At 40.1% G+C, this 22,149-nt stretch overlaps 1 protein-coding gene across 3 annotated transcripts in view; it reads right to left on the reverse strand.

Annotated features, from left to right (window-relative positions):
- PPP2R5C (protein phosphatase 2 regulatory subunit B'gamma) overlaps positions 1-22,149 on the reverse strand; it is an 88,925-nt gene that overhangs the window by 46,478 nt on the left and 20,298 nt on the right. Inside the window, exon 1 of one of the 3 annotated variants that reach the window (XM_037393450.1) lies at positions 9,155-9,363. The exons of the other annotated variants lie outside the window; for them this stretch is intronic. Within the exon in view, the coding sequence (XP_037249347.1) occupies positions 9,155-9,248 (94 nt within the window). The 5' untranslated portion in view covers positions 9,249-9,363. Of the gene's footprint in view, positions 1-9,154; positions 9,364-22,149 lie in introns of those variants that run through there. 3 annotated transcript variants of the gene reach the window in all.

Consider the following 22,149-nt stretch of genomic DNA (forward strand, 5'->3'; position numbering starts at 1 on the left):
CCGTATCTATTAAATATTGCTGGTGCTCACTTGATCTGTGTGGTTTACAATGCAGTTTCAGTAGCTAACAGTATTTGACAGCATATGGAGAGAATTAGCTGACTCTACAGAAGTTTCAGTTAATTATTAAAAGCTTTGAAAAGAAATAGAATTTTTCCTCCAAAACAGATATGCTGAATTTTGTTGCTAAAAAATATTTTGAGATTAATCACAAACCAGATGATTTACACCGATATAATTTTGCTTCCTTGAAAGAGCATGCAAATTACACCATAAAGTCAGTAAATGTAACTTAAAAATTCCAGCTGACTACCTTCCTATAATTTCATGGAATTTTCAGCTCAATAGAAAGTCCCCTCCGGAGATATTTTTACAGTCATACCCTTGAGAGATTTCAAGTGCAGTGTGAACACTTAACACCCTAATTGTTTCCAGCAGAAGTTATACATACACTTTTCACATGGGCAAAGGATCTATACAAAAGTAAAAACAACTCAATAAAATGAAGTAAGAGGAATGACAGAACAGAGTAAAAGCAGCAACAAGGTAAAGTACATCCTCCAACATAAAGTGATGCACAGTAAGTGAAGAGTTAATGAACGTGTTACCATGTTAAACGCAGCAGGAGCGATAACTAAGCAACCTACTTCAAATCTGCTCTAAGTATTAGAACACACTCCCCTTGAGTTGCTTCAGTATATACCAGTAAAAAACCATCAGTCTGTGTGTGTAGCTATGTACTGTGGCTATGCCTGGATGCCCTTCCAAAAAATCTAGCAAAACTATACAACAGCCAATACAATAACACACCTGTACCAGTATCAATCATCTGAATTGTCAGAGGACTATCTAATACTAATTGATGAAACTCTTCAGTAAAGACTTCATAATCCTATAGATATGAGGGGCCTAGGTTCATTAAGAATAGAACTGCTACTTGTTCTTGAGGAAGATGGTCCTGTTTCTCCTTTTTGAGGCAATACTTGGGAGGAACAGTGGGTGATTTTCAAAGCTAATGATCCGGTGTACAACTGGTTAAGTGATATTCATGAGCATCAGTGACCGAGAACTTGCTATGAGGATACAGGAAACTTTTGGCAAGATTGATATCTATGAGCTCCAGGAGTCAGGTTGAGTACCAACAGTGTCTGAGTAGCTTCGTAGGAAGGCACAGGTATCAGCCCAAACATGCAGCGGGTTCTCACCTCTTCAGATTATCAAATTATAATTGGCTCATATGGGAGAAAAGGGAAGAACAAGCATTTTTATCTCCTTTAAATCTCTAGCTGAGGTTTATCCATTTGATCCAAAGCCAACAACAACTACGACCCACAAGCAGGACAGATGATATGTGCTGGCCATGGGAAATCCCATTTATTGGATTAGCAGGGGTAAAAAAAACGTTGGAAGGTCTTTTGCACTGGAATATTTCCACAAAAGTAAAAACAAACATGTAATTTTACAAGTTACTGTAATTTTTTTAATTTAAATTCACTGAAAAAGAACTAGCACAATTTATCTCTGTCATGGAAGCACCTCTGAAGAAAATGATTAAGAGGTGTATTCCATGTAACTTTCTTCCTAGGAAGATTTTACTCACTTCTCACAACAGAGTCTCTATACCTTAAATGTTTACTGAATGTAAATATATTAAAGGAAATTAATATTTAAATAAACATACATGCTCAGACCAGTTAAGGTCATAATCCTTCAAAATACCCACTTACGTGTAAAATGCAAGAGGTGTGTGAAGGTGAAAATTATCATTACACAGAAAACAGAAGGATGACTAATTTCCTACTGCAGTACACACTGACAGCAAAAACACAGTAACATGAAAGGTGACTTTCTGAGATTTTTAAGTATGCTTTCATAATCAGTATAGGCCAGCTTCAGACGACAAAAAACATTAATACCCCCAAAAAGGCAAACTGAGCACGTGTAAGGGATATTATGCTTTATATTTATCAGGTTCTTGGAAAGTATTAGAAAGTTGAAAAACGGCAATTACCTCTGGATTCTTGACTTTTAACATTATGTCTTTATAATGCAGGAAGATTACCAGAAACATGTTGTAAGGGTCTGTGGTAGAAATTATACCATTGAACAATTTATGTTATAAACACCACAGAAAAGGAACAGTAAGGTTTGTTAATGCTGTATTCATTGTCTGTTTAAAGCTTGTTAAAATATGATACTGAGCAAATAAATTCAACATATTAGATTTTTTACAAAAGCTCGTAAACGTCAAGAAATGTGGGTGAAATACCTGACTGTACATTCATAAGTTCTAGCTTATTCTAGAGTTGCAGATGTTCTATAAAAAAACATGCCACAATCTTTTCATACTACTGCTGACTCCTAACAGATTATTAAGAAATGAACGAAACACCCTTTTAGTGTGCCGGTTTTTTAATCCTGCATGCAGTTCCAGTTGTTCATCTTTAACTGTTCGCAAAACCACATAAAAATCATTTAAAACACCATACCACCATAAACTGAGAGTTAACTCAAGTAAGTAACTCCTAATAGGCATGCTAGCACCAAATGTATTAAGAAGTCTGCCTTAATGACCAAAGCAGGAAAAAAAAAAAAGGGGGGGGGGGGGGGGTAGTGGTGGGATAGTTTACAATAAGAGTATTGCTGTTTGAATTTAAAAGGCTATGTTAACATCGATATTGTAATATTTTAAGTGACGGTAAAGCCAGTCACTTTTTGGTCCAACATGCAACAAAATTACAGAACCACAGAAAACTATTTTTTTTCCTATTTCACCAACAAGAGACCATTTCTGCTAGTCTAACCCCCCACTCAATGCAGGGTGAGCTAAACAAACCCAGCTGCTCATGGCATTGTCCAGTCAAGCTTAAAGTTTCTCCAAGCACAGAGATTTCACAGGCCCTTTTGGAATCTTGTTCAGTGTTTAACCACTCCTATAGTGAAATGTTCTCCTCCTTGTATACAGTTGCAATCTACTGTATTGTAACTTGTATTGTTTTTTTCTCACACAATCACTGTGGACCTCTGAGAAGCCTGTTCTCTATATCCTCCCACCAACTAGTTGAGGACAAGCTATCCCCTTAGCCTTCTCCTCCTCAGGCCAAACAAACTCAGCTCTTTCAGCCTCCTTTTCTACATCATGAGATTAATGGCTACTGTTCTGCTTCCTTCTGAAGCGTGAGGGTTTGGCCTCTGCTTCCCATTTAATTACAAAATGGATAATTTTGTTGGTGTTTTTTATTGTAGCTTCGAAACAATTCCTCCAAAGCAACAGCCTTCTTGATTTTAAGTATGGTTAGACAAAAGTATCTTCAGGTCAACTATGCTTCAAGAAAAAAGAAACACATGCTGGGTTCTTTCTAAAACAAAAAAGAACTTTTCTCCTTTAAGAAATAAATTGCGTACTTCAGATTTAAACACAATATGCAGCTCACTTAAAAGTTGTTTCTTATGTTTACACATTGTCAAAAGGGCCTTGACCTTTCATAGTAAAGTATGAAAATATAAAAGTAAGTGGAAAAGCATCTTGCAATAGCTAGATATCACTTGGCTGCTTTAAGAGCCTGACAGTAGTTCATGGTTGTGGTGGATTGACCTTGGCTAGATACCAGGTACCCACCAAGCTGCTCTATTATCACTCCCTGCCTCGGCAGAACAGGAAGGGAAGAAAATACGATGAAAAAAACCCCACTTGTGGGTCAAGATAAAGGCAGTTTAATAAAGTAATAACAAAAGTCGTGTGCATGGAAGCAATGGAAATCAAAAGATGTTTTTCTCCTCTTCCCAGCAGCATGCAATGTTTGGCCACTTCCTGGGACGCAGGGCTTCAGTATGGTAGCAGTTGCTCCGGAAAACAAACGTCATAAATAACAAATGCCCGCTCTTCCTCCTCCTCTCTCTTAGCTTTTATAGCTGAGCACATGTCATATGGTGTGGAACATCCCTTGGGCGACTGTGGGTCGGCTGTCGTGACTATGTCCCCTCCCAAGATCTGGCCCACCCCCACCCAGCCTACCGGTGGGGGTGGAATGTTGGAGAGACAGCCTTGGTGCTGTGTGAGCACTGCTCAGCAGTAGCCAGAACACTGGTGTGTTGTCACCACCTTTCTAGCTACCAAGCACAGCACTAGCAGGGTTGCTATGGGGCTCTGCCAGACCCAGTACAACGGTGATCAGGCAACCTTTCTGCTCCAGATCAAACGTGGCCTGAGCTCAGGGGAAACACCACAGACAGGTGCTTGATGCTGCGTTAGTACCCAACCCAACAGAACAATGATCTTTCAGCATGCTTCAACAAGTATGCAAATTTCTATCTATTGTCAGATATTACATCACAAAAACATGACCAGTGGTATTTTTAGCCCCGTAGAAAAAGGCCTATGTGAAGACTGAATATGAACTACCTTCCACAATCCCTCACTTAAGATTAATACATACGAGGAACACATAGAAAGAATGGACAAAGCTAACATCACTCGCATCTTTGAAAAAAGTCAAAGCATATTTCACATAAAGGAACTTAAATAATGACAAAGTCCAATCTGTCAAAAAAAAATTGCTGCTCTGGAAGGCAGAGGAGGAGGGTGGACAATGAGGCATTTCAAAGAGGTTATGGCCCACAGGAAGCATCAGTTTGAGTTAATGCAGTATCAGGGTGTTCTCACCCTCCTTCCCACACAACTTTCAGTATGTCTTGCAAAACATCTTGAAAATAATTTTTGAAAAGCATGAACAGGCATTACCAGTCCCAGCCAGTCAGCAATAAAGTAACTTCTATATTCTGCTAATTCTGCATCAGTAGATCAGAGCAAAGTTTTACCTATATTTTTTTCAAATATCTGCGCCTTGAGTTCATAAAAACACTAGTATTTGGACTACTGGTATGTACTGGTAAGACAGCATTAAGAGATATTTCTTATAGCATTGAACTGTATTCCTGATGAAAAACGTCTGCCTGTCCCGTTCCCCGCCCCGCCCCCCCCCCCCCCCCGAATAAACATTTATAATCTGCCTACGGAGTTAATTACATTGATTTTCTGCCGCTAATGGCTCTCTGTACTACAGTTTTCAACAAGACAACTCAAAACAGTAAATATGAACTGGTAACCCAAGTCTAGTGACCGATGTTTACTATTTGTCCTAATCCAGGGTGCTCTTACAGCTGCTTTCTTTGCTTGAAGTGCTGAGATCGAAATCAAAAGATCCCAGTGCTTTCCCCCAGGCCTCATCTACATGGATCCTCCTGTCAGGGACTTGAGTGCACTTCCATCACCCTAGGGGGTTTGCTGCCAGAAGGACTCCATAAGGAGAAAGATGTATCTTGAAAACACCATCCAGCTCTGCTTCCTCCTTTTTATAAAAATGTTAAATTCTTAATAACTAATAATCCTCTTGTCTGTGCTGTCCTAATGTCATCTTCACAGTTAGTGACCTGTCTATGCATGCAGATCCTAAAAGGAGCTCTCCATGCAGATATCCCACGACCAGTCGCTTTGGCCACGTCATTTATTCCACAGTCAGCTACAAGCTCAAGTCTCTATCAAGGATCATAAACCACATTAGTTACTCCATGACCATACCAGCTGCTCAAACTGAAATTGTAGTTTTCTTGGAAGCTTTGGATCATTCCAATACAAGGTAAGTTTTCAGTTCACCATAACCAGTGACAAGCAGTTCAACTGACCATTATGTACCATCTTCGTATTCTAGAAAAAGGTCAAATGCAGCGGCAGCATAACTCAGATCGCCTGGAAAGCCTGTTGCAGGTGGAATGACCAAGGGCTCATCACCCCAGCAGGCCAAACACTCTGACTGAGGCAGTGCTTTCAGCATAAGCAAATAACATAGAGCAATGGCTCCATGCCACTTGCATTCAGTGCGGATTATGATCTTTTGGTGCTTGGTATTTTCCAGCAACGGGTCCAAAGTCATCTTCTGCAGACCTGATTTCTACACATTGGTCTTGAACAACTGCCAGCAGTTGTGACAAAGGGCATAGTCTCACAGTACCTGAACAAATGAACGGAGAACAGGTGTACTCTCTGTGATCAGGGTCAGTCAACAGTCCAGTGGCTGCTGAACAATTCTACAGTGAAGAGGCACACCAAGCCAGGTAGTCAAAACATCAGGATCCACATCAGCGAGATACGCGGCTGCACAACCACATAGTTGCAACCCAGCTGAGGCAATGGTCAAGGCCAAGCTAGAGCCTGAGCTTAAAGACAACTCCTGAGCAAAAGGGAAACCCTGATAAGACTTCTCACAGCTGTTTCCACAGCAGTCTGACTCAAGATTACATGGGTGGACCATATCCATGATGACCTTGAGTACTGTCAGCCAAATGAACTGCTGGAGAACAGGGTATTTGTGGCCCTGACACCACCTTATCCTACTGATAAATACTGCTCCTCCTTATAGGTGATGGTGCAGATACCAGCGTCAGCAACAGCAGTCAATAAAATTCTGACACCCTAATCTCCTATTCATAAGACTCATAACATCATTTTTAAAAACCATCTGCATCTATTTTTCTAACTATGTTGTTTTGGCAAAGCTGCAAGTAGCCCAGACAATAAAGCTGTCTGCAGTTCTCGGAGGGGCAAAAGGAAGGGGAGCAAGCTCCCGTCCCATGCCAGATCAGAAGTTCTCTTTTTTATTCTGCAAATATTACATGCTCCATATGATCTAGGTACAGAAAGTGCTTTAGAATGAACTTTAAAAGGAAGACTGTAATTTTTATTTTCACAATCCTGATAGTGCAGTCCACAAGGCTTCACAGATATTTTTTAAAAATAAGATTAAGGTAAAATATGGTAGCTACAATATAAGGGTAAAATAAAATACAATACACCATCTCAAAATTTTACATTAAAGATTATATGAAATTGGTGATAAAGCAGTATCTTCTTTATTACAACAAACTAGATCTACCAGAAACAACTGAGGGGCTTGTGCCCCCACCCCCCTGCTTTTGACATTGACATTGAAGTTTTAGCTCTTACAGCTGCAAAGAGGCGTACTTCTATAAAGTTAATCCTATACTGCAACAAATGATGTAAAAGGACAACTGTAAAAACAGCATGGATTTTGAGACAAACAGTAAAAATGTGTCATTAGGCTTCAAAGTTAACAGTTAATTTTTACTGTTATTAATTTTGGATGTATTGTTCTGACAGGCTTTATTTTAGAGGAGGATCAGCACTGGTAGCATCAGAGCAGCTAGTGAGATAAGGTACACACAAAAAAACCAATGCAACTTCTGTGTGTATGTATGTATGTATGTATAGAAGAGATGCCTTTCATCTCCCAGTGTCAAGAAACTCCCTTGGGCTACAACACCAGGGTCATATCTTACTTCCTACCACCTGAAAAATGCAAAGCAATCTCCCCAGTTATTCCTTAACTGCTTACAAGAAAGTCCACCCCCATCATCCATTAAAAAAAACCACCACCACAAACAAACCAGAAAAACCCACACAAACAAAATACTCCCAACCCCCAAACCAAAACAAACCACAAAACTCCTTAACCTCTACTGTACTATCCAGTGCACCAAGAATTCAAGTCAAATTCAAGGAAACTGAAGGAAAGTCAGTATCAGAACAATTTCTTAAAATCTGTTGTTTCCACAATTATGTATTTGATTGGAGCAACAACAGGGATAATAAATTCACAAAAACCTTTTTATTGTATTGAGACAAAGGATTATTAAGGCTCATCATTACAACATTTCATCATTCTGATTCCAACCTTGGTTTGTTTTCCTAATGTGCACCTTGAAAAGATGGTGCTTCTCCCCTTCCAAAAGGCTGCACCTATCAGAGAATTAAGGTAATTTCTCTGGAGTGAAAAGCAAAGGCCTGTCTACAGGTCAGGCAGATGCATTTATATTCCCTTGACAACAAGCACAGTCCCTTATTCTAACTCAAGGGAATGTTACTGCATTCCCCCCCCCCCCCAGACCAAAATTAGAGTCTTCTAGAATACATCCAGTCCCACTTCAGACAGAGAAGGATATGGCTCTTTTAAAAGGTAAAGAGAAATCGTGATTTCTTTCGTGATGAAGACCAGTGCTACTGCTTAAGGCAGCAAGCTTCTTAACAGTTGGGTTTTTTTTTTTTTAACTTCCAAAGCAAAATTTGTTTCAGTGTATGGAATATTAATAAAAAAATATACTCTTTTCACTACTAACATGTAGCCTATACCAGTGAAAACTGAGAAGCAAAGGTACTTAAGAACAGTATCAGCTGTGTTTCTTGCATATAAATGCCATTGTTCAAGGTGTGCTGATCCCATCTGATGTATGTTCTGCTCTTGTAAGAAGTTCTAAACCAAAATCACCTTAAATAGATGCAAAAAAACCCTCGAAAAAGCTTTTGTTGGTTAACAGCTAGCCAAAAATATACACAAAACCCCCATACAGCAATTCAAAATCTTACAAACTGCAAAAATACAGGAGATAGACGCTTAGTATTATGCAAACGTGTCATACCAACATGTATTTTTCCAATGAATTATATAAAACGTGGATTTTCAATGCACTAATTCTATCAACCCGAAAGAATGCATTCTGTGAAGAAATTTAACATTCAGAACTGCACAAAGCGACAGGCACATAAGAGCTTGCTTGTTAAAGCCGAACCGCATCTCTGCTAGGAAATGCTTTCTGAATACATAAAGGATATTTTCACAATAAATGTCACGTCTCTTTCCCCCCCCCTTCCTCCCCCAACAACACTTGCAATTATTTTACGCGCTGCAGCGGGTTTGGAAGGAGCTCTATCTGAACGATTCGCACAAAAAAGGCTTTGAAGCGCACCAACCGTTTGCCCTTATTCTATATAAACTGTACAGTGATAACTTGGCTCTTCCCTCCCCCCACTCAATACCTTTCTGGGTAGTGACTTCACATCCTTTGACATCAGCACAGCTTGAAAGGGGGATGGGAGAGTTACGGCTGAAAGCAGCAAAACCTGCTTTTAACTGTGTACGCAAACGCCCCGACGGATCCTTCAGCCTTCCCCGAACGCAATGAACAGGAGCGGGTTTGCCCCCCGCCGCGGCCGGGCCCCACCGGCCCCGGCCCCGGCCCCACAATGGCCATTTCCGAGCGGGTCGCAGGGTCGCGCCGCGCTCCCGCACGCACAATAACTCACCTCTAATATGCAAAAGGGCCACGGGCTGGAACGGCCCGTTGGAATTGGCTGCGTCAACCACCATCCTGCTGCCGGCTCTGTTACATGTCAACATCTAGGCTCCGGCAGGCACGGCGGTGTGTGCCTTAAGGCAAGGGACCGGCCTCCATTTTAGTTTAAAAAAAGACAGAAACTGAAGCGCTCTGCAGCTGGAGGGAACTGGCTGGTCTGTGATGTCAGCGGGCGGGAGGCGCCCCATTGGCTAACGGCAGCAACTTCAAATGACACCGAGGAGGCCGCAAATGAGCGGGGGCTGCTGCGGGGCTGTCACCGCGCCCGCGCCCCCCCCCCCGCGCCCCCGGCCCGGCGCAGCGGGGGAGCAGCAGCCGCAGCCTCCGCAGGTGACTGGGCTGTTGCGCCTGTTTGTTTGCTTCAAACCAGGATGATCTCACCGCTGCTCTAGTATCGCCCCCCCCCAATATCCAGTACGCACCTGCTCGCAGGAGCGCACGCATTCTGCTCCTGCCTCCTTCCAGCACTTACTACTCACTCTTTACTCCCTCCTTCCCTAAGGCTGCCAGGAATACCCACCGGGACTTAGCCCCCACAGCACTGAGGGCAACAGCCACAACTTCAGCTTTCAAGAGCTGTAATGAAAGGTAGTTCATAGTAAGGTACAGGTCCTTTAATTACTATTATTCTTAGTGATTTATAAACATAAAACCTCATAAGCATTCCCATGAGCTGTTTTATGACTGGTTGCTAACACATTATGAATAAAAATATAGACATAGGACACTCAGGAGATGAAAACCCTCATGTTTCATGCTCATCCAAGTATTTCTTTCATTCCAGAAACATACCTATCTCAAGTTTACCTTGATTGCTGTAAAACTTGGATAATGCAGAACTCTGAGTTTCCTTTCTAGAAATTTCTAGTAATTACAAATAACTTGTTTTTAATTATTAAAAGATAAGATACTGCAGCACTAAGAACCAATATATAGGCATCTGAAAAAATTTTTGCTGCATAACCCCAGAAATTCAGAGTACAACCATTTCTAAACTTTAGTTAAATTACTTAAGGTATTTACAACAATTTCTATACTCTTTTTAGTTAAATTACTTCAGGTATTTGGAACAAAACTGCAAGCAACCTCTTCCTCATCACCTGAGACCTGCGTGTCTATTTTTACAACAGGCTGTTTGAAGGACTGTTTTGTCTCCCAGGGACTGCAACTCCGGGAATGATGCTCTAAGAAGCAACGTTATATTTCCACTATCTCCAAATCTGTGCTTTTCCCCAAATGCTATTTGCACTTGTATGTCACCTTTAAATATTTAATTACTTGTTTTACAATGCTATCTTAACTTAGATCTTTCCAAAGGAGGAGTAAATCAAAAAAAGAGGAAGAGACTTTTCAATTAGGTAAGTTACATAAGGCAATGAAAACGTGGAACAAAAATTACAGGGGATATGCATACCTGGTTGGAAAAATTATATGCCACTACATAAAATACTACACTATCAAAAGTGAGTTAGAGCTGTACTAAATATTACTGAATTGGAAGAAGGAAAAAGACTAACTGGAATATAAAAAAAGAAGAATATTACCCGTAAGGCACATGATAAAATCAATTGGATTTACTGATTCACAAGGCCTAACTTGAAGTAGTGCCTCCTGGATGTCACAGTTGAAGAAGGATGTAAACCTGGCGAGAAAGTGCAATGATGACCAATCTAGAAAACATTACTTAGTTTAAAAAATACAGCTGCTCTGTTTGGTATGGTGTGGGTTGTTGGTGGCTTTTCTTTGGTTGGTTGGTTTGGTTGGGGTGGGTTTTGTTGGGTTTTTTGCTAGAAAGGCCTAAACTGACCAAGTCTTTTAAAGCATGATTATGGAGATGGAGTGCATTAGTTTTTCTACATTCACTACGCCCAGGAAATTCCTCCTACATCAAGGAAGATCAGGTTAGATACTCAATCAAATCCTCTCACAATAAGCATAGTGAAACTAAGTAGGAGACTGCAGACTTTCTAGTAATTTAAAAAATGGCCAAACATCATGAATGATACAAATGTAGCTGGATCCTGCTTTTGAGAACATCAAAATGGATTACATCAGCTTCTGATGCCTTTTTGAACCTCTGTAGTCTTAGGAAAAAAGTTAAAGAAATTTGTTCTTCCAGTCCAGGCAAAAACAGAGGTGTACTCCCAAAAAAAGTCTTTAAGTTAGTATGGAGTTTTGGTCTTATAAAACAAAAAGCTAGCATAGAGATATGCCTTTAACAAAACTGGATTAAAAACAAAACCAAAACTGACCTCAAAGTTTTCTACAATATCTTGATCAATTAAGGAGAAAACTAAAGAACTGAGACTTTCTTGCAATATTTTCATATGCAGATTTTGTAAGCAAAATCTGTTTTCTTTTCCCCCATTTAAATTACAATTAGGCTGTTCTATAGTTATAAGCTGCAGTATGAAGTGGCACAAGTTAGTTTAAAATTGTAGTTTATTTGGTAACCACATCTTTAAGAGGCAGCTGCTCTGTCTCTCCTTGTGCCTTTGCTTTTATGGTCAACTGCTGCTGTCTCTTTGAAACTCCCTGAAAGATTAAAATGGCTATGCAGACTGCTGGTCCAATGGCATACAACTTAAATACTGTACTGGAACACAACAGAACAAAAAAAAGGAGCATCACTTTAGTTACAGTGCCATTTCCTATTTATACATAGGCATGACTTGAATAGCTGGAGGTTCATTAGCAAATTTAGGTGCATGGCTTAAGAGTCAACCCCCCCCTACACTGTTTACCTAAAGAGAGTAAACTGCTATTTGCAGCACTAGCGGGAGTATGGGCAGAACACTAAGGTCACCATTCACGTAAGTTTTCTCTTGCAGGAGAGACATTACCCTGTTCACATTTCTTCCTCTTTGAGGACTGTTAGATCGAGGCCACTACTTGTAAACTACCATGAAAGTGGTTTAATTCAGTATATTTCTGGGTGTGCTTTTGACAGGATACTAGCGGAACTGAAGAAATCAATCTTTGTAAGACCTTTAGCTCATTAATCAAATCTGGTATCTTCTCGCCAGTCATACAGATTGAGACATACATTCTGATCAGGAGGTTTGTATACCCTTCCTTTGTTTTAGCCTTAAGATATTTGATTTGCCACCAAAGGAAAATATTTACTTAAAGTGAATTATTTTGAGCAACTTGGGGGGGAGGGGGGCAGCACAAAGAAAACTGAGTTAGGAATTGACTTACTAATGGGGAAGGAAAGAATATTAGTGCAAGTGGAACGGAGATAATGAATATCAATGGGAGGAGGGGAGGAAGACTTTACTTGAACAAATTTATGAAGATGCTTCTGTTGCAAGAGAATCAAAAAACATACTAACTTTGGCTACCCATTTTTTAGAATTAAATAAATGAAAAAAATGTATTGACAGTATAGCAAAGCTGTAGCTATTACAGGTTTCCTGATGAACACTGGTAATAATTTCTAACTTCCTGATGATGGGAATGAAGGAAAATCCTATAAAGTTCTTAGGATATAATGAAATGTGTTACATTTAGGATCAAGCACTATAGCTGGTGAATTCTCTTTATACTGGGAGGCTGTGTAGTATGTCTTTCAAAACATCAATCCATTTGGTTGTCATTTAAAAAACAACCAACACACTGCAGCACCCCAACAACAAATTTCCCTGCCCAAAGTCTGCCTTTATTTCCATTCTGAAGTAGCTGCTATTCTGATAGCAACAGAATCAACAACATATGGTAATTAAAACTGGATGAACTTCTGTTTCCATGAAGACACCTTGGATCAAGTTAGTTACCTCTCAGACTTTATGAGGAGTTTTCATTTTTGGATTGCGGGAGGAGCTATTTAGTCTCAACTCTAAAGGTAACTAAAGGCATAATTCCACAGCTGCTGAAGTTGCTATCCCTCAGCAACCTAAACCAGCCTAGTTACAGGCTGCTTCAGTTCCCTTCCTACAGTCCCCTCCTACTTTATTTTGCTCTCATCTGCTTCAGTGGTCATCAGACCCACAGCTCAGTTGGTTTAGTTCAGTAATCCAACAGAAAGCCACTTACTTTACTGTCAGACTGGTTTTCTGTTAACTTATTGTGTTCCACAGCAGCCTAAGGTAAGCTAAGTCTGTATGAGCTACTGCTGCAATCCCACCTCTTCTGAGGCACACCTCTCAACCTCTCTGAGGTGCAACCATCTGAAATCGCTGTATGAGGGCTTGTGCAGCTGCACGGTTGAACCAGATTAGGAAACTGAGCGGAGTTAAAATAGGAAGGGAAAAGGATGAGTTTGAGCTATGCTGAGTCTATTATCTGGTTTACCAGACAGCTGCCCAAAAAAGGTACAGGAATAAAACACTATTTGCTTTTACTGCTAGGACCAATGCAATTTTGCACCTCCAATTATAGTCCAAAGCACCATTCTCAATAAACAATGTCCAGGCTACAGAAAACAAGGGTCTCTTCACAACCCTGAACACGAGTTACTCAAAGACAGTACTTTGTTTTGAGGGGAGAAAAGACACTGGATGCTACACATTTGGAGGAGAAATCACAGCAACAGGAAGGATACTGGACTTCTCCTACAAAGTTCCAACTCATTTCAAGGACAGCCAAGAGAAAATTCAAGGACACAGAGGCAATAAGCACTATGTTAACATCTAGCTATCAAAAAAAATACACAGTGAGAAAAAAAAATCCTCACCTGGATGAATGAAACTGGTATGGACTATCAGTTGGCTTCCTTAAAGAATTCCTATGACTGAAGCATGGCAAAAGGATAGCTTCTACGTCCAAGCTGAGAAATTGATAACTTTTACTCCCCTTTCAGTACAGGAAAAAATGATTAATGTAGAATTGCAAATACCTGCCTGTGACGGAATGGTCTCTGTATTGGGTCTGGCAGAGCCCCATAGCAACCCTGCTAGTGCTGTGCTTGGTAGCTAGAAAAGGTGGTGACAACACACCAGTGTTCTGGCTACTGCCTGAGCAGTGCTCACACAGCACCAAGGCTGTCTCATCCAACATTCCCCCCTCACCGGTAGGCTGGTGGGGGTGGGCCAGATCTTGGGAGGGGACATAGTCACACAGCCGACCCCACAGTCGCCCAAGGGATGTTCCACACCATATGACATGTGCTCACTATAAAAAGCTAAGAGAGAGGAGGAGAGAAGAGCGGGCATTTGTTATTTATGACGTTTGTTTTCCGGAGCAACGGCTACCATACTGAAGCCCTGCATCCTCAGTACTGCAGAACTCTCAGCCTCAGCAGGGACCCAAACTGCATCGGAGGACACCGTGGCTGAGATAGGGACACAGACAACAACTACAGTAGTGCCCCAGTATGAAAAAGAAACAGTGGACAAGACACTCTCCAAAGATCCAGAGATGTTCTGCATGCAAGAGCCATGTGGGAGGACGGTGATTCAAAGTGTCCCATACCATATTCTAACAGCTTGGCAGTGATGTATTGCCCGAATACAGATAAACCACTGTGGAGAAAGTGTCTCTTGGCTCCAAACTGCTGAAGAAAATCTCTGTACTTCCTCATCCCTACTGTCAGCACCTTGGCTGTCAAGGGACACTCCAAGAAATCAGTCCTCTCCTGGCCCAGAGGGAAAGGCAGCCCCAGCACATGCTGTGGTGGGTGCACTCCAGTTCTCCTGCATGTCCAGGGCGAGGACATGAGGAAATGGGATGTGACCCACCTTTAAGCTGGAAGCCCCACTTAGGAGAACTGAGAGGGAAGACAGCTGTTAAAGAAGGGTCACCCAAGAAGGCTGTCACATAGTGGCTGTAGAGACACAAGGCAGTAACGAACACTCTCGCCAGATGTAGAGACTGAAATCACCTCCCAGGTGACAGGACAGCTGTGCAAAATGTACTCTACACTGCATCTGGGGGAGCATGGTCTTACCTGGAGCCTCTGGCAGAAAACATCAGGAGAAACCTGAGGTTGACAGTTAGGGGTTGGAGCTGGGGGTACTGAGGATCAGAAGCCCACTACACCCAACCAGAAAAAAAGAGATACTAGCAGGCATATGAAGGGGGTTGGAGCCACTTCAGAATTTGTTGTACAGAAGCACAGCTCCTTTTGGCACACGATTGCCTGTGTTGCACTGGATGTTCAAAGGAAACATCCCCTCTACACAGCACGCAACCAGCGTTACATGGAGTAAGTGGGTGGCATTATCATTCAACAAGCTTGACTGGGGAAATCCAGCTGCCCGGAATCTTGGAAGAGATCATGGACTGTCAGAAAGCAGAGATTTTGGAGCATTGCCTTGAGGGGTGGCTGAAGCCCAAGAGGCACCACCATATAATGAGTTATCAGACAATGAAAGGCATTATACGTTTGTTACTGAGGATCCTGTCATGGGGTAGGAAACCATTGGAAGTGGAAAGGGTGCTCTGTACAGTCCCACATGACAAGTCCTGAGCCACTTGAAGGAAGAGGAGTCAGTCAGTTTGCAGAAGTGGAAGCCATCCAACTAGGCCAAAGATTGCTGGATGAGAAAAGGTGGCTAGTACTCCATCTCTGTACTGACCCCTGGTTAATGCCCTATGAGGATGGCTACAATAATGGCAGACCACCAACTGGCAGTGCAGGGGTAAACCCATCTGGGCTGATGCACTGTGGCAAGAAATCCCTGCCCAGGTAAAAGACGCGGCTCTAAAGATATTCATGTAATGCTCATATGCCCAAAGCGTGCCACTGAAGAACATTAAAACAAACAGCTATTTGTAGCTTGACAGGCCCACAAAACTTGGGACTTCTAGGGAGAGATGCTACATACAGATGTGTTCATGATCAAAGGGTGGACCTGACCATGAACACCATCACACGGGTCACTCATGAATGTGAAATGTGCTGCAATCAAGCCAGCCACACAAGTGGAATCTCCCTGGAACAGAGGGCGGTGGCTGGTTTTTTGATACGGTGAGGCCTGGCAAATTGACTATATTGGACCACTGCCACGAACACGCCAAGGCAAGTGCTATATACTCCCATGGTGGAAGCAGCTATTGGGTGGCTACAAACATACCCTGTAAGCCACGCCACTGCCTGAACACATCTTAAGCCTTGAAAGACAAATTTTGTGGCAACATGGTACCCCAGATCAAATTGAATCGGACAATGGGACTCATCAGAAATAATCTTATAACTCCTCAGCAAGGAAACATGGCATTGAATGAATGTATCACATTCCCATCACCCACAACCCCCTGGAAAGATTGAGAGGTGTAACAACTGTTAAAGACTATGTTGAGAGCGTTAGGCAAATGGGGCATGGAAGCACTGGGATAGTAAATTTAGCAGAAGCCAACTTGGCTAGTTAATACCAGAGGATCTCTAACTGTCCTGGTCCTGCCCAAAACAAAACCCCTTCATGGTGACATAGCCTGGACAGCTGACCTTAAGTGACCAAAGGGATATTCCATAGCATATGACATCTGCTAAGCTATAAAAGCAAGAGAAAGGGGGAGGAAGGGGGCAGGGACATTTGTAGTATTATGAGGTTGTGTATTCCAGCAACCGCTACACATACTGAAGCCCTGCTCCCAGGAACTGGCCTGCTAACAGGAAGTAGAGAATAACATCTTTGTTTTCCATTGCTTCCATGCATGCAACCTTTGATATTGCTTTATCAAACTACCTTTATCTCGACCCACAAGTGGGGTTTGTTTCATTGTAACTTTCTCCCTCACTGTTCTGCTGAGGGAAGCATGGATGAGAGCACTGGGGGGGTACCTGACATCCAGCCAAAGTTCAACCCACCACAGTCTGTATCTGGATTTCCTAATATTTGGCATGGTCACTGTAGCACACAGACAACAGTGCCAATTTTCCTCACCATATTGTACACCCAAAAGGTTTTGTAAGTGGGGGATGGGGAGGGAAATCAGTAGATGTCTGTTGTTCAGAAAGCCATATATTTTAAGAACTGCATCTAGTACAAAAAACTTATTTCCCAGGCCAGACTGCAGAACCTCATTTCGGTATTGGCACACTATTTAATCAAGTGCAGTATAAAACTAACACAGAGGCCAACAAACTCACTCCTTTCTGCAGCCTTATTAGGTAGATCACACAGTGCCATTTTCAATAAACAAAGCTTAAAAACATTATGTTTGAGTGAAACCTTGAAGCATGCTAGTTATCCAGCAAGACACTGACTTATATGTACATGTATAAATAATAGGCATTCAATGTTTGATCAGTAGAGGTCTTACGAAGGGAAAAGTTCAGTGTAGCAGCAAAAATGTCTGGGTCTGATTATAATGAAGACCTGTGCAATGGAACAAAATGTTCTTTTTGTAAATAAGGGCATAATAAAAGACGTTTCAAGAGAGATCTAAACTCTGAATTCAGAGACAGGTTAGAATCTAGAAAAAAAGACAATACTACATTTTGAATCCTATTTTATGGATTCTATCCAGCTTCAGTAGAAACAAGTTTGGTAGGAATGCTGCCAGTGACAGATGTAGAGCATTCTTCTAACACTTTCAGCTGCTGACTAATGAGTAGGTGTTTGATAGGGCAGTTGAAATGAAAAATAGCTCATTAATCCAAGCCTATGATTCATGTTAAAGCTAGCTAACAAAACCTGCAAAACAACAACAACAACAAAAAAAAAAAAAATCACACACTCAAGCAATGTATTCTCCTCTATATCTTTTTTTGGTAGTTACACACTTACTATCATGTTTCTTAATCTTTAAACTGTAATGTAGTAATTCAGACTGGATAATTGCTAAATATTTTTTAAATTAATGATTTCATAATCATTAAATAATGAAATATTTACTCATTTGATAGATCATATTTTCCTGTATGAACACCAATCAATTGTCAGTTTGTGCTTTAAGAAATGTATATGCTTACACACATTTAGTAATTCTTCTAAGCATTAGAAGAAAAATAATACAAAAAACCCAGGAAAGTTTGTTTATGCAACACTATGGTCATGTTTTAAGGACAGAAGTTCAAAGACAAAGTTACTAAATTAACATGACAAGAAGTCTCTACAGTTCTTTCACATGATACAATACATTAATCACTGACACCTAACCATACCCACCCTGCAGAGTAGAAGAGTGAGCTTCTGCAGTATTTCCATTATGGACTTTTGTTTCAAGAAATTCAATACAATATTGAGCTGCCAAAATAATACAAAGGCATGAACACAGCGAGGACCAGAACGATGAACTAACTCAGTATGCTGAGTGCTAATCTAGTGTGGGTACAAGGAGAAGAGCATCATCTGTTTCACAAAACGTATTCCTTGCTGTTTTGCAGGAGAATGAATTTGCTTTGCCCCAGTGTTTTGCCTTTTAAATGCATTACGTATTAGGGCAAATTATCTTTTCTATTAGCATTATCTTGTTTAATCTGCCATCTTACTTTGCATAAAATACTTGTAGCTAAACAGTGGTGCTACCACCTTGCAGCTGGACAAAACTCCTTAATTGCCAGGCACACACACAAGAAGCATCATTCAACTGGAAAGGCCAAAGTACCACACCTTTGTTCTCTACCTAATTTGCAACTGGCACCAGTAGGTTTCTGTGATGAAAGTGACATTAAGTATTGAGACCTCCAGTCTCAACAGCTCCTAAGAAAAGTGCTCCTCAAAACCCCATAGTCCATTATTGCTATGATTCTCATAAATTCAATTATATTGCATATATCCAGTCAGTGCCTTTTGGATCATGAAAACAGACACTAGTTTTAAATGAACAGGTAACTCTGCTTAAGTTTGACCTTACCCTAATAATGAATTTGTGGAAATTTAACAGTATAGATTGCTAAATTTCTCTGCAGCACAGAGAACAATACTTGATTGCCTCTTAATTTGTCTTTATACCAATTTTGCTTACTTATCTGTACTCTCCAGCTGAAACACACAACCACCATACATTTCTGATCTCTTGAGAAATTCTCACTTTCTCTTCCTTCCTCATGGTTACAACAGTTTTATCAATGAAAATTTGGTTCAGTTGTTTAAGCATCAGAATCTTAAAGAATCACCTCTTCTGCAATCTTGATTCATCAGACTTTAACATTGTACAGACTACAAAAACAGAGCTATCTCCTAGACAGCCATTTATGACTTAAAAACATTAGGAAAGCTTTAATAACGCTTGCCTTCCTATCAGAGTCCTGTATCACAGACAGACAAGTTGAGACACTACCCTGACGTTCTCTTGCACAGAACAGACTCAGAATTTGGCATAGCTCTAAAGTCTCTGCTTGGGGGTGTGTGTGGGGAAACAAACCAAAAAAAGAGACAAGAAATAAGAAACCATGCGGTCTGCATGAAATGTGCTCAGAAAAACAGCACCCTTATGCCTTGCCGTGTTCATTATTCCTTCCCCCCCCCCCGACTTTTTTTTTTAAATAGATATGACTGATAGTTTTTAATGTTGAAATCCTATGTCAGAAACAGACATCTCTACCAGAAGGTCAAAACCAGACTGATCAACATGCACAGCAAGATCTCCAACAACTAAATACCAGAATCCGTTTAATGATATCACATGCAGTTATTCTACATTAAGAAAACAGCACTGTATTCCATATCCTACACTTCTCAGCATTAAGAGTTTGTATATCCAGATCTGTCAATGTAGCTCATTTCTTCCTATCTTGATACGTAACTTTGGAAGAAGATTGTATCCGCATTTTCAAGATCAAAAGTCCAACTCCAAGAGGTAAACAGTAACTCTGTAAATAAATGAAACCATACCTGAAAATAAAAGCTGAATTTCAATCAACCACTTTAAGAGTATATAAACAATGTTCACTTTTATCTAAAAAAAAAAAAACCCAACCCCAAAACCCATTCCCAAATCCATGAACAAAACCATGACACTTGTCATGATAGGAATCCTCTTTAAGACTATAAAAAGGACTCTATCCAGCTTTAAAAATCATACAGAAATGCTGCCAAAAGGCATATTTTTGAATCATGCTCAAATTTACATATGCATGACTAATGTTCATTGGGAAATTTTGCAACACTTCAGAATATTAAGGAGAACTGACTTTTTATTTTTTCAAATTTGTTATTCTCCGATTGACAGAGAAAGTTATCTTTTAATGAGTATTACTTGCAGGTTAAAGTAATATTTGTGACAATTATATTTGCCAGTGCACAACACCTTTTATCCCAGTCAGAGCATCTGCATATTGTAAAGAATTCTCAGTGCAACATTCTTACATACCGGAGGGATTCAGACCACATCCTTAAAAATCTCACCATCTTCTGCAACTGTTTTCTCCAAATGCTGCATGTTTACACAGTTTACCGAAATCTGCATTATCTTTGCAAAATATTGTGTACAAATCCAAGTACACTCACCTGTTTGTACTCTTAAAAATCCCTTGTAGCATATAAACTAAGTGTACAGAATGGACAAGGGAGCATCTTAGAAATACATACTTAGCAAGATTGTACCATAGGAAAAAAACAAACCATCAACCTGTAATGGAAGTATTACTAAAACGATAAATTCTTAGTAATATAAATTCTCATTTTTAATAACATGCACATCTTTGAATCAGTAAGCCTCTTTCACTTTTCTGTATAAATAGTCCTGAATAGAAGCAAAACACATTAATGTTTGGGTTACTAGTTAACCAGTTATGAAATGCCACACTGCTGGCTGTTCTATTTTTTTTGTTTCTTTTTTTCTTTTTGATCTTGGTCAATTACTCAGCAAGTCCATCACTGTAGCAACCTTATTCTGAAGATGCTGACACCCACTATTCTCACATGGTAAGGGACAACTATAGTCTCAGTAAAATCAGAGAAGAAAACCAGAGTTTTATTTTTTAATTAAAAATAACTTAAACATTGCAGGCAAAATTCAGAAAACATCAAGTCTGATCTCCTAAAGGTTTAGATAGCAAGCTAAGCTTATTGAATTTACAAATGTTTGTGTTGTCAAGTTTTTTTAATATGCATGTAAGAGAAGGGTAAAAAAACGCAGCTAGATACAGAAATAAATGCAAATACCCCCAAAATAGTAAGAGAATATATATATATCCTTCCTTTCCCTCAGCATTAAACCCAAGTGATTTTTTTTGTTTCAAATTTTAGAAATTCGATCTGTATGACAGTCTTTGTATACTAACTCCATAGAAACCGAAGTGAAAAATGTATTACTGCAGCTGTCAAGCACACAAGCAACAAGCATGCAATTCATAACATATCATTACACTCTCAAAAGTTTCCTCTCAAAACTGAACAAATGCGACTAGATGAGTAGCACATATATATCACATTCAGGCTCTAGAGCTTTTTCCAGTATGTAATGTATTTGGGTGTCAGAAGTTCATAGAAGTAACCTAGACTCAAGAACTAAAGATCACCCATTAGCATCACCAGAAATAAATATCAGCACACAACGAAATCATTGACACTGTGGAATTAATTCGCTGATTAACCATGAAAAAAATCTATCTATAACGTTACAAGGAATTCAAGCTTCCTGCATTAAGTGGAAGGGGGTGGTTGTATAGACACAAAATACTTCAGTGTGTCAATGGTCAGGTACATATAAGCTTGGATACAATACTTTTTGTACAGTTTAATAAATATTCATATCGGACACTTTCAAACAGAACACATTCTTAAATTTGTAAATAATTTCAAGACATCTCAACATTACAAACTGTTTTCTTCAGAAAGGAAGAATGAAGAAATTCATATGTTTCTGAAGGCTGAAAAACCCTTTGTCATTTATATTTGATATAGATAACCAAAGCATTAATCTGCAAGTTTTCAAATCATAATAGAGCAAAACATACTTTAAGGCAAATAAGTAATTTTTTCCCAATAAACAACTGGGAAGGAAAAAACCATCAGCTTTCTGTAACTGAAGTACTGTACTGCAAGTGTTAACTAACAGGGAGAACTGGATAAGCAGAAATTAACACAACACAAGTTTGTTGGCATAGAATTTTTT

Source organism: Falco rusticolus, chromosome 7, assembly GCF_015220075.1.
Source record: "Falco rusticolus isolate bFalRus1 chromosome 7, bFalRus1.pri, whole genome shotgun sequence".
In the NCBI taxonomy this organism is placed as follows: domain Eukaryota; kingdom Metazoa; phylum Chordata; class Aves; order Falconiformes; family Falconidae; genus Falco; species Falco rusticolus.